This window comes from Lissotriton vulgaris, chromosome 11 (genome assembly GCF_964263255.1).
Source record: "Lissotriton vulgaris chromosome 11, aLisVul1.2, whole genome shotgun sequence".
Classification (NCBI taxonomy): domain Eukaryota; kingdom Metazoa; phylum Chordata; class Amphibia; order Caudata; family Salamandridae; genus Lissotriton; species Lissotriton vulgaris.
The window spans coordinates 122,254,015-122,271,401 of NC_141699.1; the positions used below are offsets into that span (position 1 = coordinate 122,254,015).

Sequence of the window (17,387 nt, forward strand, 5' to 3'; positions counted from 1 at the left end):
CACAAAAAGCAATCCTTTATTGATACCTTTACTCCAGAATTTACAAAGACAGTCCGTAGGTCAGGCTTTAATGTGGTAAACTGCATTGGTGCAGGCAGTACATGTCTGCTACATTTGTGAATGTCTATGGTTGTATGTGTAAGAAGAACTATTGGCTTTGCCGATGCTTGTTGTTTCTTTTTTGCTTCTCCATACCCTTCAGTTTGTCTTGCACCTTCTTCTTCCTAGTCTCTGTGTTTTTAATTGAGGTCTCTCTCTGTCTTGGTTGCTCCCCAGGTGTTGCCGCCGGAGGTGTTGGTGACTGAGTCAGGGGAGCTCTCTGAATTGGGGAAATCATATGTACCCCCTCGTGTTCTTCAGGAAACGCTTAATGCCATTGCTAATGTGCCTGGGCTAGAGCCAGAAAGCCCAGAGGCAGAGAAACTTGCAAAGGAGCTGCTGATTTTGGCACACCACCCATCTATAGGTGAAGCAAAAGTGCATTTACAGCCATACCAAAGGAATTTTTGTGAACTGTGTGCTTGATCGCAGAAATGAGTGCTTCTCTGAAGTATGGGGAAGAAGTGCATAAGTTTGTGATGATTTGTATGCACATGTTAAAAAAAAAAAAATGTTAAAATGGGACTTTTATAGCGCAGCGGCTACTCCGAGGAGTGTCCCGGCGCTTTGAGCTCCAGACCAAAGAAGAGAGCTGGAGAACATAACAGTAAAAGAACAGGGGCCTAGAAGAGGGGGCAAATTATCCAGCGAACAGCCAGGTTTTTAAGTCTTTCCTGAAGACAAGCAGGTTTGCGGTGTTTCGCAAGGACACTGGTAGAGAGTTCCACAGCTGAGGAGCAAGGAAGCTAAAGGACCGGCCGCCTAGCCGAGCCCTTTTGATGCGTGGCACCCGAGCCAAAGCCAGAGCTTCTGACCTGAGGGATCGTACAGGTCGATAGAAGTCCAGCCTCCTCTGAAGATATTTGGCACCATTGCCATGCAAGGCCTTATGGGCAAGAGTCATGGCCTTGAACAGTATCCTCTTCCGCACCGGAAGCCAGTGAAGGGATACAAGGAGATTAGAGGCACTAGTGCGGCGGTGTAGGCCAAAAATGGCACGCGCAGCAGCGTTCTGGGTGACCGTCAGACGCTGGAGGAGGTATTCAGGCCGACAGGTCTAGCATGACTAACATCACCCTGCCTCCCGTGTCCAGCACCTCTTTAACGATCTCCGAGACTTCCAGGAGCGCCGTCTCGGTGCTTAAGTTGGAGCGAAAGCCCGATTGGGATTCATGAAGTAGTTCATTAGACTCCAGGAAGTTGGAAAGCACGCTGTGCACGTGTTTCTCCAGGATCTTAGTCAGTGCTGGAAGGAGCGAAATTGGCCTATAATTAGAAGGTGCCTCTGGGTCAAGATTGGGCTTCTTGATCAAGGGGATGACCATGGCTTGCTTCCAGGCCTGGGCAGAAAGCCCTGACTCAGGGATAGATTAAGGATAGGATTGGCTATGGGGTTGATGACGTCTGCCATTTTTGCTAGAAATTTTGCTGGGCATGGATCTAGCGGTGAGCCCGATTTAAGGTTCCTCATCAAGGCTAAAGATGTGACATCCGAAAGGGGAGGAAAGTCAAGCAAAGCTGGGCCTGGGGGAGACAGAGGGGCTGTCTCAGTCGGCACCGCAGACACATCATCTGGAGCTCTCAGCGGGAAAGAAACCTGGATTTGCCTAATTTTGGTGGTAAAGAAGTTGGCAATAGTCTTAGCCCAGGTCTCCACTGGAGCACCCTGAGTAGAGATGGACCGGGGGCTGGTGAATTCACGCACAATAGAAAAAATCTCCTTATGAGAGGAATACAAAAGCCTTTAACCTGAGGACAGTGAGTCAGGCATTTGTATACATTTATGTAGACGTGCAGGTAGAAGTGATGCTATAAAAATGGTATGTTATAGTATTTACACTAAACATTGAATGTTCTCCAACATCAACCCTTCTCATGTGCCGGCTTCATGTCAACGGTGGAAGTAAAGTCAGATGACCTAACCAAAGCCATTTAGTTCTCACTCTCGCACAATAATGTCAGTCCCCTTTATTCAACACTTTTAACAGGGGTCCAGAGCTTGCTCTACCCTGAGACTGTGAGTTTTCCTCACATAAAATTGACTTCAGTGCGGTTCAGAAGTCTGCTCCAAAGCATCCGGGCTTCAAGCTTCATAGGGACTGTGAGGGACAGATGTCTATTACTGATCCCCATATTATCTGCCTTTGGTATTTACGATGATGGTGATAGGGTGTTGGCAAGCGTGTCATTGGCCAGTGATTTGGACACCTCCCTGGAGATGAAGATTTAATTTGTAGCAGGGCATCCTACCCCAGTAATGTCGTTCCAGCACTTAGACCGAGCACCCTCCAAACTTCACTGGTGATGCAGTACGGGGTCAGAACTAGAGGCAAGGGCCAGGGATCACTCTACCACCTCCTTCTTTTCCTCTTCCTCACTACTAGGAACGCAGGTCTGGTTTACTTCTCCAAACCTAAGTGGGGCCTGTGGGGAGGGGACGGTGTCCTCCTTTCTACTTGCCTGGACGACCATTCTCTCCAACCTATGGGTCCTTACATTTTTAGAAAGGGCTTACACCCTACCCTTCCTTTAAGCTCAACCTCACCATTGCCCCAAACATCTCCCCCGTAGCCAGACCATCTCTTTTTCCTGCAACAAGAAGTGGCATCACTTCTCTTGAAGGGAACTCTGGATTTAGTGCCAGAGCAGGAAATGGGACAAGGATCTTACTCCCTTTTCGTTGTTCCCAAGGAGGAGGAGGGTCTTCGTCCAATCCTAGACCTCAGGGACTTTAATTTCTTCATCAGGAAGAAGTTCAAGATGCCGACCCTAGCTCAGGTTTTTTCTGTAATCTGCAGACTGGATGGTGTCACTCGAGCTGCAGGACTTATATTTCCACGTTCATATGAGGAATTAGTAATGGTACCTCCACAGGCAGTGGTTGCAGCACGGGAGATACCTGTCAGTCTCCCCAAGCTCTACAGCTGATGTAGTTTAGAAGGGGAACGAGTCAAACCTGCACAATGAGATGGCCTTCAGTCCCCCTCCAAGTGTGAGCAAGGTAGTGACAGATGCCTACACCCTATAGTGGTCTTGGAAATCAGGGGCGTCTGGTTTCCAGAGGAGCAGTTGCTTCCCATCAAACTGTTGTAACTGTTTGCAATTCGGCTGGCACTTCAGTCCTTCCTCACCGTCATCCAAGGTTGGTCTGTGACGGACAATTTGACAGTGATGTACATGACCAAACAAGGGGGAGGTATGGTCTTTTCTCATTTGTCTACAGGCATTAAAGCTGTGATCTTGGGCACACTGCCAAGGGATCTAGTTAACAGCCAATTACCTGCCAGGGTCTCCAACTGTCAGAACTGACATCCTGGGCTGGCAATATCTTTCAGATCATGAGTTGTGTCTCATGCTGGAGGTAGTCCAGGCCATTTTCACTCAGTGGAGCGATCCTCAAGTGGACTTTTCACCTCCTCTGAAAATGCTCAATGCTAGCAGTTCTGTGCCTTCCAATATAGGTTGAGCAGAGGCTTGGGAAACACATTTCAGTTGAGGTGAAACTTTCAACTGCACTGCACGCCCCTCCCCCTTGATTCCTTCAGTTAAGGAAGACCGGTCACAATTTGTTTTAATAACCCCAAATTGGCACAGGAAGGTGTGGTATATAGCCATTAGGCATGCATCCCTATATCCCCTGCTCAGGCTGCCATTCAGGGCAGACCTTCTTTCTGTCAGGTGGATTGGTGCATTGCCCAAATTGCCAAGGCCTCCACCTTCATGCATAGAGATTACATGGGGATATTTAGGCTCCTTTTACCTTCGATTGGAGGTGGTCGACATAATCCTGTCAGCTAGTCGCTGCTTCATAAAAATCTGTTAATTCTGGAAGATGGAACAGCTTTTTTTCATGGTGCGCAGACAGCAGCATAGATCCTATTCAGTGTCATTTGGCACAGATCTTTAAGTTCACTCTCTTCCTAGCCCAAAGGTGGTCTGATGTTGGCTTAGTTAAGGCATTTTTGCCGTTCCTCTGTCTCCCAGATCTACCTTTCATGTTCATATTTCCTACTGTGATAAGTTCTCTGAAGGGGTTAACTCATTTTTATCTGCCAACTCCCTTTTTGTATGCCCATTGCGACTTTGATCTTTTAGTCAAGTTTTTGTTGGAGTCTCCATTTAACCACCTTCACAGTTGCCAGTCACTGATGTAAACCTTAAAAAAAAAAGCATTTTTGTTGGCAATTACATTGGTGAGATGGGTCAGTGAATTACAGTCCTTGATCTCTGTCCAGCTCTGCTTTTCTTCCCAAAGTACTGACTCCTTTTACATAAGTCAGTCCATCACCCTACTGATCTTTTATCCCTTGAGCCACCACACAAATTAGAAGGAGCGACTTCATAAGTTGGGTCTTTGGTGGGTGGTCTGTTTCTTACTTGCCACGCGAGGATATGGGACTGGATGACTAGCTCTCTGTTGAGTACTGCGATGCCAAGAAAGGCAAAGCAGGCCAGAAACTGATGCTATCCAGATGGATCATCCTCTGCATCAGGACCTGCTATGCTTTGGCCAAGAAAGAACACTCAGAAGGGTTCAGCGCTCATTCCACAAGGGCTAAATCTTCAGCCTCATATTTATTTTGGAGATTTATAGAGCGCATGGCTGCCCGAGAGCGTCCCAGCGCTAATTGAAATCCACTATCAACTCCAGAGGAGGGGACCGGCGGGAAAAGAAGAGATCAGGGGAACAGCCATGTCTTCAGGGATTTGCGGAATGATAGGAGATTAGGTTGGGCCCGAAGGTCTGGTGGAAGAGTATTCCACATCTTGGACGCCTGAAATGAGAACTGTCGACCTCCAAAACGTGTTTTTTTGATCTTAGGTATTTTGGTCAGGTGGGCATTGGTTGAACGTAGGGTTCTGATTGTCGTGTGAGGGGTCACGAGATCTTTCAGGACCGGGGGGGCTTTTCCATGCAGGATTTTGTGGGTTAGGCACATGGCCTTGAACTGCACCCTTTGTTCAACCGGGAGCCAGTGGAGCTCCTTGAGTGCAGGTTTGGCGGAGCAGCGTTTTTTGGTGCCAGTGAGAATTCTGGCGGCCGCATTTTGCACCACCTGCAGCCTAGAGATGACTTTTTTTGGGGAACCAAGATATAGGGCGTTGCCGTAGTCAAGTCTAGACAATATGAGGCCCTGCATAACCAATTTTCTTGACTGGAATGGTAGGAGTGGGAGAATTTTACGGATGGAGCGGAGCAGGCCAAAGCAAATTCCTGCAGTTTTCTTGGCCTGCGTGTTGAGAGTAAGTTTGTCATCCAGCCAAATCCCCAGACTCTTGATATCAGTTTTGGGGATTGGTGGTGGGCCCATACTGGAAGGCCAGAGAGACTCCGGGCGGAAGTGGGACTGGTTGCCTAGTACCATTAGCTCAGTTTTTTCCCCGTTGAGCTTTAAGTGGGAGTCGCTCATCCAGCTGACTATATTCTCCAAGCAGGAATACAGATCAATGGTGGGGGGTTCTGACTGGCTGAGGGAGACGACCAGCTGTGTGTCGTCCGCGTATGTCAAGAGTTTAATGCCATAGGGGATGACGATTTGTTCAAGAGGTGCCATGTATACGTTGAAGAGTGTAGCGCTCAGTGAGGAGCCCTGGGGCACTCCGCAACGTATAGGGGTTTCCCTAGAGATGCAGTCTCCTTCCGCCACCTGAAAGGAGCGATTGTGGAGGAAGGATTTTAGCCATTCGAGGGCTTTCCCAGTGATGGCGAGGTTTTCCAGGCGTTGGGCAAGGATGCTATGGTTGACGGTGTCGAATGCTGCGCTGAGGTCCAGGAGGATCACTGCCACTGATCCTCCTGCATCGATGATTTTCCTGGTTTCTTCGACTACCGCCACCATTGCCGTGAGATCTGCAAGGTACCTACATGGGCATCCCTAGACACTTTTGCCCATTTGCCCTATCAGTTCTGCAGGACTTCCTTATCTAACCATCCTCTATTCTTCCCCCAGGAAGAGTACTGCTTTGGAATATGTAGTACAGGTGGAGATTTTGATGGTGGAAGAATCCATCAGAAGAACATATTACTTGCCTGTAGTAACAATCTTTCTGTGGATATTCTATATACCTGCAGATTGCTCACTGTTACTGCCCGCCTCCCTGTTCTATGGAACTGTTTTAGGGAATGTAAATAATGCCCCAATTCAAGTTTGGACCTGAACTACTTAATGTCTGTCCATTCACTCAAATGGAAGGCTTGGAAAAAATGAGTGGAAACATAAGTTCTGTGCCAGGAAAGGTGCAGTATGGCCTTGGTGACTACCTCCAGCATGACTTCCAGGTATTGGAATGAAGCCAGCACCCCCTACTAGCGACTTGAGAACTTTGGGGTTTCCAAATCCTGTCTGACACCTAGGATTATTCTACAGGCAAACAATCTACATTTAGCTAAAAGTATTCACCAGAAAGATCATTACAGCAGGTAAGCAATGTTTTGCTGTGTGTGCAGACGTGTCTAATGGTGTTTTTTGCTACATGAGTAAATTATGTTCCCTTTGAAGTTCTGTGTGGGTGTTAGTCTTTCTTTCTTTCCTTGGTGGGGCATGTTTAAGTGGAGTTTGTTCATAGTTATGGGCTTTAGGCTTATCATAGTCCATCTGTACGGTTGGAAGACGCGATCATAGCAAGAAGGTGGATGTGTTGGTCTGACTGAAGTGTCTTTGTGGGGGGTTTGTCTCACCCACTGAAGGTGCATGGGGGTTGTGCCAAGGGCAATTTTAGTTGATGTGTATAAATGTGTGATTCCTCAGAATGTATCCATGGTTTTGTCTTCCGCATAACTATTGTTATTGTAGTTAGATCGTTCTTTCCTCTTCTTTTACCTTGCAGTAGGCGCCCAACCTGGCCTCTGGCCAGCTTTGCTTCTCAAGATGAAATTGGACCCAGTGGAGTTTGCACATAAGCACCTTGATGCTATTCTTCCCATAATCACTACTGGAAAAATCATAGACCAGGTATCGGCCTAAAGCTGTAAAATGCTTCCTTGAACCTATTATTTTTATTACAAGCCTTCTATGCCAGATATGAGGTTGCTTTGATATTTGCTAGCATCATTCTCCTTAAGTGCCTTGCTGTGCTAGCACACCTCTCTTTTGGTACAGGCCTTTGCAGCATAAGATGCTGTCCTGCTAATTGCATGCATAAACGGCAAAATCCTAATTGGAAACTGTGTGTTCGAGGCATGTGGGCTGCTGAATTCATATGTGCATAGATCGCCGCCTAGTGTTGGGTCCGGATGATTGCACATTGTTGTCCTGGAAGAGTCTTCGAAGTATCACGAGATAGGTGGCTCGTCCCTTGGACTACAGTGCGCATGGGCATGCTCTCCATCCCCAGATTGTTGTTTTCCGCCTTTGGGTTCAGATGCAATTTCCTGTACTCCAAGTTCGGAATCGAAATAAACTTCTCGAATAGGCCAAAACGCCTTCGGATTCGTCTGTATTGTTTTCGATCGGTACCGAAAAGCGTTCTTCACAATTTACGTGCACTCCGGTGGTCGAATCGGGCCCTTGGGCCTTCTCGACGCCACGTGGACCGACGGTCGATGGAACGAAGTCCATTCAAATATTGCCCGCAGTGCAACTCAAAGTTCCCGCATACAGATAAGCATCCTGTATGCAACAAATGTTTATCACCAGATCATAATGAAGACAATTGCCTAGCTTGTGCCCAGTTCCGGTCCAAAAAGACGATCCGGAATCGGCGGGTGGCGAGGCAAGAGATGCAGTAGACGTTGAAGACTCGGATCAAGAAGAGGATCAAGACTCCTAGCTCGACTCTGAATATTATATTGACGAGGAAGAACACATCGTCGAGGTCGATGAATACGACCAAGACATCGTAGCTGTCGAAGACGACTTCGATGACAACGGGGGGCGAACCGTGAGTACAACGCCCCCCACAGACACTACACCTATATCAGAGACTCAGGTCGAGGCATCGCCAACAGGCCTTAGCCAAGATCTAAACACTGATTCTATAGCCCCGCAATACAGCCCGGCTAAGAATATACAAAAAGAGCCTTTTGAAACACGTAATCCAAGACCGGTTCAATCGAAACCGAAAGTCATCGACACGACAGTCTTCGGACCGAACATGGTCGAACCGAAGGGGATAAACACAAAGGGCGCAGAGCCGAAGGCCAGCGTTCCATATAAACCTTCGAAACAAAGTTCTGTCGACTCGAAAAAATCCAGTTCGACAGCCGAAAAAGGCCAAAAGTTGGTCTACGAAACCAAAGGGGCTACGCCCAAGCCGGCCATCGACCCAAAAACAAAACCGAAAGTCAACCAAGAACGGTCGAGCCGAAGCACATTGATCCGAAGAAGGGCGCCGAGCCGAAGCCCACCGATCCAAAGAAGGGCATTGAGCCGAAGTCACAGGCTCCAAGAACACCTGTGCAGCCGAACAAGCCAGGACTCCCGATAAAGGTTGTCGAACTAATAAAACCAATCGGTCCAAAAAAGGTGGTGCAACCTGTGAAAGACGTCGCACCGACAAAACCTGTCGGACAGACACTGCCCATAAAACCTCAAAAGCAGATCCCGGCACCAAAAACGGTCAGACCGAAACAAAGCTTCAAACCGAAGAAGGTCAAATCTAAATCAGTGGCACCTAGGCAAAAGACTGTGGAAGAGGAGATCATCCATCCAGACCCCTCTACAGAAGATCAGTCTAAACTATATATTGACCCAAATACTGGGAAAGTGACTGTTTACAAAAGGAAGAAAAGACCAGCGCCTTCTGAAGACTTTTTTACTATTCCACTCAAAAAGAAAAGAGACTTTGCAACCTCTCCTATTCTTTTCGAGCCTATCTCTCCAACTATGCCTACTACTCCATATGCACCATACTCACCTACACGCTCTGACTACAACCCAGATGTAGATCATGACACAGATGTTGGTTTTGGATATCCCCAAAACCCAAATGTAGACCCCAATTCACAACCATGGGGGGTGACCCAGACCCTGTGAGGCTCAACCCATTATAGACGCACCTGCATACCCAGCTAAGCCATCACCTACAGAAGACACGGTGGCATTCAACTCATTAATAGATAGAGCAGCGCTCTACCATAGTGTAGAAATGCATGCAGATCCTATAGAGAAAGATTTTCTGTTTGATACTCTTGCAACATCAGAAAAGTTTGTCAAAACACTTCCCATGTTAAAAGGGGTCCTAAAGCACGCAAATGACATATTCAAAGAAACTGCTAGGGCATGTGTCATTAACCCTAGAATTGAAAAAAGTATAGGGCTGCACTATTAGACCCTACTTACATCAGGGGACAACTGCCTCTGGACTCACTGGTGGTCTCCAACACACAAAAGCGTGCAAATTCTCAAACTACTGGAAAGGCTCCTCCTCCTGACAAGGAGTCAAAGATTTTAGAAGCATCAGGCAAGAGAGTAGCTGCTCAAGCAGCAAACTCATGGAGAATTGCCAATACTCAAGCCTTGTTGGCTAGATATGATAGGGTGCACTATGACAGTTTAGAACCACTTCTCCAACACTTGCCTGAGCCTTTTAAAGAGCAGGCCGATGAACTTGTACAGGAAGGAAAGTTCATTACCAATGCCTCTATTAAGGGTGCTCTAGATGCGGCAGACACAGCTGCCAGATCTATCAACACAAGTGTACTGCTTAGGAGACACGCATGGCTTCGCATATCTGGATTTAAGACTGAGGTCTAGAACACAATTCTTAACCAGCCAATCAATCCAGATTTTTTGTTTGGTCCAGCAGTTGACTCAATTCTGGACAAAATGAAAAAGGACACAAATACCGCAAAGTCAATGGGGGCTCTTCAGTCCCAACAACTCAGAGGCTCCTTTCGTCGCTCAAACTACAGAGGAGGAGCGCGAGGTAACACATCGCAGCAATCCTTCACATACAAGAGTAATACGCAATCCACATACAATAAAAACACAAATCGTGGTGGATACCGAGGAAATAATAACAAGGGCAGAGGTCGTGGAGGCAATGCCAATAGATCCTCCACTAATACCAAACAGTGACTTCCTGGCACTACCCCCAGACCATACAACACCGGTCGGGGGAAGGCTACAACAGTTCCTACCAGTCTGGCTAACCATCACTACAGACAAGTGGGTCAGACAAATTATCCAACATGGATATTGCCTAGAACTCAATGTCAAAGGAACATATAACATTATTGCAGCAAGAGGTCATCAATATGCTGCAATAGGGGGCCATGGAACCAGTCCCATTAGAACATCAAGGAACATGAGTATACTCACTATACTTCCTCATTCCCAAAAAGGACGGTTCTCTCAGACCAATATTGGACCTCAGGCCCCTCAACCAGTACATTTTATCAGAACATTTTCACATGCTCACTCTGCAACAAGTGTTACCACTGCTGCGGCAGGGAGACTTCCTAGCAACTCTAGACCTCAAAGACGCATACTTTCATATACCAATACACCCTGCTCACAGAAAGTATCCCAGGTTCACAATTCAAGGACAACACTACCAGTTCAAAGTCCTACCATTCGGTGTAACAACAGCTCCACGGGTGTTCACAAAATGCCTAGCAACAGTGGCGGCGCATCTCAGAAGACAACACATTCATGTGTACCCATATCTGGACGATTGGCTAATACAAGCGCCATCGGCCCAGCAATGTGCCACCCACATGTCAGACAATTCATCTCCTGCACAGTCTGTTTCTCGCTGAACTATCCAAAGTCACACCTACAACCCTCCAACGTACAACAGTACCTGGGAGCTACAATACATACACTAGCAGCAAAAGCATATCCAAACACAGCACGAATCAACGGAATGCAATCATTAATACAAAGGTTCAAGCCACAACACTCATTGCCAGCTCAAGTGTTTATGCAGCTAATAGGCATGAAGGCCTTGTGCATATTCATAGTCCCTCATGCCAGACTACACATGCGTCTGCTACAGGAGTGTCTAGCAAGGCAGTAGAACCAGGTTCAGGGGCAATTAAAAGACCTAGTGTTGGTGACCAGTCGGGCATACAACTCTCTGCATTGGTGGAATCCACAAAACCTTTGCAAAGGACGACTGTTCCAGGAGCCTGTCCCACAAATAGTGATAACGGCGGACGCATCCCTGCTAGGCTGGGGAGCCCATGTCCTGCACTACACAGTCCAGGGTCTATGGACTATACAACAGAAAAAGATGCACATCAACCTACTAGAGTTGACGGCGGTCTTTCTAGAACTAAAAGCGTTCAAGAAACACTGATGCAACAAGACTGTGTTGATCCGGACGGACAACATGACAGCTATGTATTATATTCAAAAACAGGGAGTAACACATTCCCCACAACTATCGCATCTAGCTCAGAGTGTGTGGAAATGGGCCATTCAAAGTAACATGTTTCTCATGGCAGAAAACCTCCCAGGCAAGGACAATCAAATAGCCGACCTGCTCAGCAGGCACAGTCAACAGATGCACGAATGGGAGATTCACCCCAATGTGCTCCAACCATTATTCCGGCAGTGGGGACAACCGGAGATAGATCTGTTCGCCACAAGCGAAAACGCAAAATGCCAGTACTTTGCCACCAGGTTCCCACATCCACAGTGGCAGGGCAATGCTATATGGATGAACTGGTCAGGCAAATTTGCGTACGCTTCCCCCCCAGCTCCATTAATACCGCTAGTGGCACGTAAAATGCGCCAACATTCACTGGCGCATATCCTAGTTGCTCCCACATGGGCGAGGTAACCATGGTACACAACGTTCCTTTTGAACCACTACACTCATGCGAACTTCAATTTCTTACTTGGAAGGTGGCTTTCCTTATTGCCATTACTTCACTTAGAAGAGTTAGTGAGCTGCAAGCCCTAACTATTCAAGAGCCATTCATTCAAGAACATGTGAATAGAGTAGTTCTCAGAACAAATCCTAAATTCATGCCAAAAGTGGTATCCCATTTTCATATAAATCAAACAATAGACCTGCCAGTGTTCTTTCAAAATCCACAGACAGTTGCTGAAAAGGCCTTGCATACTCTAGATGTCAAAAGAGCTCTGCTATACTATATAGATAGAACTAAAGCATTTCGAAAGACAAAACAGCTGTTTGTTGCTTTCTCACCACAACACAAAGGCAACCCTATTTCTAAATCCGGTATAGCCAGATGGATCGTTAAGTGTATTCAGATATGTTACTTAAAGGCAAAACGCACCTTAACAGTTCCCTCTAGGGCGCATTCTACACGCAAACTAGGGGCATCCATGGCTTTTCTAGGAAATATTCCTTTGCACGAAATTTGTAGAGCAGCCACATGGTCAACCATACATACATTTACCAAACACTATTGTTTAGATGTACATTCCAAACAGCAAGCTGCTGTAGGACAGGCTGTTCTCAAAACTCTTTTTCAGACTGCTGCAGCTGGCACGGGCAACCACCGCTAATGGAGATACTGCTATACATTCTATGCACAGATATTTATTCAGCAGCCCACATGCCTCGAAAGGAATATGCTACTTACCAGTATGCATCTGTTCTTGGCATGTAGGGCTGCTGACATTCATATCGCCCACCGGCCTCCTGTCGCAGCTGTAGCATTCACTCTTTGCATGGCCATCTCTTACTATACTATACTCCATCTCTGCCACAATGGCAAAAAACAATCTGGGGATGGAGAGGATGCCCATGCGCACTGTAGTCCAAGGGAGGAGCCACCTATCTAGTGATACTTCGAAGACTCTTCCAGGACAACAATGTGCAATCATCCAGACCCAACACTAGGCGGCGATCTATGCACAGATATGAATGTCAGCAGCCCTACATGCCAAGAACAGATGCATACTGGTAAGTAGCATATTCCTATCATGTTTTTCTGCATAATGGACATTGAGTGAATATGAAATACTGTTTTTTTATTGGAATTGGGGGTGACATGGATCACTTGATGCAAGCCTTAAATCCAGTGTGGCTATTGTCTGGCTGTGAATGAATCGCTGCCTCAGCAGTCTTAGTTCAGGTTCATGACCTGAATAATATCCCTTTTGTCATATTTGTGCTACTGACTTCGTTTTAAAGTTTGATGTACCTGGCTTGAAATGGTGAAGACATCTGGTTAGGACATTATTCAGTAACAGTTTAGAGATCGACTAATTCCCTGTGCCTTTCTGGGGTCTAGCTGTTGGGTAACTTTGACTCAGGCAATAAAAGAGTGTGAGAAAGTGCCATCTTTCTTGTATAGTATGCCCCCACTTTTTTCTGAATTGCTGATTGTCTTTGACTGAGTGTGCCCTGGACTCCTGCCAACCAGGTGCCCAGGGCCTGTGTTCCGTCCCTAAAACTGTGTTGAAACTAAAACCCAATTGGCATCTCTGTCCACCTGTCAGCCCCTGGTAAATGGTACCCTAGGTACCCAGGGCATGGTGACCAGAGAAGACCCCTAAGGGCTGCAGCACTTATTGTGCCACCCTTAGGGACCCTGTACCCGGGCACACACACACTGCCTTAGTAGACTGAGTGTCTTGGTGCAGAACTAAACAGAGTCGACATGGCACACATCTCTGTCTGCCATGCCCACAAACACACTGCCCTGGCATCCATCAGTCACCCCTCTAGGCGGATGCGCTATGCCAGTGGTGTGGGCACAGGCGCATGAGCCATGTGCCCCTACAGTACCCAGGACCATTCCTAGGCACTGTAAGTGCTGCCATTAAGAGTATATGGTGCTGGGAGGTTGTCATTACGAACTCCACAGCACCACGATGGCTTCACTGAAGACTGAGAAGTTTGATATCAAAGATATCAGCACATTAAATCCACACTGATGCCAGTGTGGGATTTAATGCCAAATACATGACAAAGGGCGACTTGGAGTTTCCCCCTGACCTACAATCCACATCTTGTCTGAGAGGCTGCCACCCAGCAGACATGTTGCTGGACCCCTGGGTAGAGAGCCATCCGCTCTCCTGAGCCTGCAACAATGCACGTCCTGGGCGAGGTGCTAGGTCTCCTCCCCAAGGAAGGGAAGGGGAAGCTTTAAAGGCATGCCGCCTTTGTGAGCTTCTCCAGACCACTTTCTGTACCCAGCAACTGGCCCCCACCGGTTCTGACCCCCACTCTTGCGGGAAGACTGGCGGGAAACCCTACGTGAGAAAAGGGGGTGTGCCAACCTGTGCCAACTCCACCCCTCAGGTGGGAGAGGCAAGGTGAAGCACAACTCCTGGTCCTGGTCATCTTGAGGATGGGTAGCCCTGCCCAATCAGAGATAGGCTCCTGCCCCCCTCCCACAGGAGAGGAGCAGGATAGGGGGTGTACTCACCCCAGGACAGAGACTTATTGGTCACTGCCCTTCCCCTACCTGTAATGCCTCTAAATTTAGTATTTAGGGGCACCCTGAACCTTCCTTCTTCAGATCCCGATTAGAAAACAAGAAACAAGATCAAGAAGTAGGCGACCTGCAATGCAGCTGCTAACAAGAGGACAACACCAACTGACTTGGCCCCAGCTCTACAGGCCTGTTGATCCTTGAACCTGCTCCTGCTAAATCCCAGTGTTTCCTGTGGACAGCAACCTTGAAAACCCCGGAGGACCTTCCAGCCTTGAACCTGATGTAAATATATAATTTACCGTCTTAATTTCTATGCAGGTAAGTACTTAATCAATAATAACTCAAATCGGAAAGAAAAAACCAGAGTCCGTGGTGTTAGAGTTCTTAGGGGTTTTATTCCTCAAAAAGGAATGGTCAAGACCAGAATATCATGTTCTTCCCACCACAGGGGTGGAAGAAGGGATAGAGCGCTACATTTTATTGACAGTACATAGCTTATATACTTAATTCATGTCATAGAAAGCAATACAGTAGGCGTAACAGCTGAGAGAAAACAAGATAACAGTATCCACGTGTTACTAGTACGTAATCAGAAGGCGTGGACTAGGCGTGAACTGGAGGTGTGTGCTAGAAACGTCACAGGTAGGTGTCACAAAAGGGGTGGCACTAACAGAAATGTTTGCAATGTCAGCAGAAATCAGAAGCTTGGATGCGCGCGCAGCTGCATGACGTGTGATTGACGTGAAACTGGAGGGTGCAGGGGACTTGACATTTACACTGACGGAAAGAGACAGAAGTCTGGCATGTCAGATCAACTTGTACTTCTATCATATCTGATATCTGATGTTTGGGAACCATATTATCTGAACGGAAAGGTCTCTGGGGCAGAAGCTATTCTATACTGACTGTGAGTGCGTGTATAAGCGCTTGAGTGTCTACATGAGAAGCGTGGGGGCATGGGGCCTTCCATGGGAGCATGGTAACAGAGGCTATGAATTACTTGCACTGAGACAGGTCGGCCCTTTGGCTCTGTAGCTGAGGGGGATGTTTACTGAAGCTAGTAGGCAGGAATGTATTTTCGAGGAGCGGAACAGATAACTCGAAGGTTATAGTCAGTCTTGGCAGGCAGTAGGCTGAGCTGAGCGCGGTGGGCCGCGCTGGAAGTAAGTCAGAGTTCACGGGTACATAGGCAGCCTGGGCTGAGGCTTTCAGAGTCAGAAGCCAGAAAAAGGCTCGATGGCAGAAATTCAGGGCCTACTTTGCCAGAGCAGAAAAACGTGTAAGGTACACTACAAAAAGACGTTGGCATAGCATACTTAGGAACGGACTAATTAACCCATTCAGGGTGGGTCTGAAAGAGGACATGTTAACGTTGGACGCAAATGTATTTGCGTCTTCATAGCTGGCACAGGAGGGAAGTTATATGCACTTTAAGCTGGTACATGGAGACGGTGGGGTACGCGCTAGGGAACACAACTTGACCATAAAATTTATATTTCCTCAAACCTCTTAAAGACTGGGACTCCCATGATCAGTGGTTCTGCTCAAACAGCAATACCCCTGGTGCCAGCCAGGAACCCCAAATCCAGGCCACTCTGCACCCGCCGACCCCGACCTGTGCCAGAGTGGACAAAGACTCTGAGGTCGTCCCCACAGTGATTGTGAACTGAAATCCAGTTCCCAAGGACCCTCCTTGACGACCCAGACGACGCCTGCAGTCTCAAAACAGGAAACCGCTCCAACCGCGACCAGCAGAGGGTAAAATTTCCCGACGTCAAGACACCCCTGCACCCGGCGCCCCCTGGCCCCCTGGGCCCAACTCCTCGGTGTCTACTTATCCTCCAAGATCCCAACTTACCCCTCAAAGTGTTGGTCGCTCCTGAAGAGTCTCCGTCCCCGAGCCTGCATCCTTTGTTCTTTTTCCATGATCTCCATTGACTAACATTGAGCGCTCGGCGGCTCAAAAGCACCCTGCACCCAGCCGCCTGAGTGGCCGTGGTAGTGCATTCTTTGTCCTAATCCACTTCCCCATTTGCCCTGAACAAGTGACCTGGAGCCCAGCTCCACAGCTGCATGGCCTGCTAGCTAGCAGCCACCAACCGCATTGGATAACATAGGAACTAAAATGATCAGTCGTGAATTCTGGTTGCCTGAAGTCCCGGAGACCACATATTTTTACTCCTGGGGGTCCAATACTGCCCGACAGCAGAAGACTGTGTGCGGAGGACGCGGCTAGCCCGCTAAACGCTGTGACGAAGAATGGTTCGGAGGCCCGCAAGCGCAAACAAAAATTGTGCCGCTGTGTTGCTGAAGGGAGAGCCGGTGCAGCTAGAGACCCTGACGGCTCAAGAGGGCCCCAGGTATGCTGAAGTACGCCCGCGCCTGGTCGCCGATGTCCCTGAGGTGAGCGGAGGCAGATAACGGACCTCCAGAACTGCCCTAAGGGAGCAGCGAAGCGGCGGACGGAGGAGCTGCCGCCTGGATTGGATCTCGCTGCTCCGGCAGTCAGCAGCGGCCCCGAAGGTGAGGGCTGGCCGCTGCGCGTGCGGAGGCCGGAGAGCAGGCGCTGGGCCGCGGGGATCTGCGGTGGGAACAGACGACCCTCCTCCCGGTTCGGTAGGGAGGAGACCGCGAAGAACCTGGGAACAGATTGTGGCAGGGGAGGCTCCGTGACCCTGGTGGTAGAGACCTGGGGGAGTCACCTGGAAGAGACCGAGGGAGACCCCCTTGCATAGAGGAGGGACCCTGAGAGACTGTTCCCCCCCCCCCCCGAGGTGTGCGCGAGCTGAAGTGCGCAATACAAGAAATAGTGCAACCAATTGAAGAAGCTGGGCGCATAGCTGTGGACAGTGGCACGGAGCGGCTTCTTACTGTAATAACAGGCAGTCATAGGATGCAACCAGTGCTGCGTTTGCTACCAGGATGAGGCTGTCTGGGCACACACAACTATGCAACATTAACTCATAAACTGTTCTCGCCAAGC

The 17,387-nt window shown here is 48.3% G+C and overlaps 1 protein-coding gene across 2 annotated transcripts in view; it reads left to right on the forward strand.

The window, feature by feature from the left end:
* GCN1 (GCN1 activator of EIF2AK4) overlaps positions 1-17,387 on the forward strand; it is a 746,722-nt gene that overhangs the window by 303,407 nt on the left and 425,928 nt on the right. The window contains exons 19-20 of one of the 2 annotated variants that reach the window (XM_086942874.1): positions 277-466; positions 6,928-7,052. In XM_086942874.1, coding sequence (XP_086799000.1) covers positions 277-466; positions 6,928-7,052 — 315 coding nt within the window. The remainder of the gene's footprint in view (positions 1-276; positions 467-6,927; positions 7,053-17,387) is intronic. The other variant, XM_086942875.1, reaches the window with a different exon arrangement.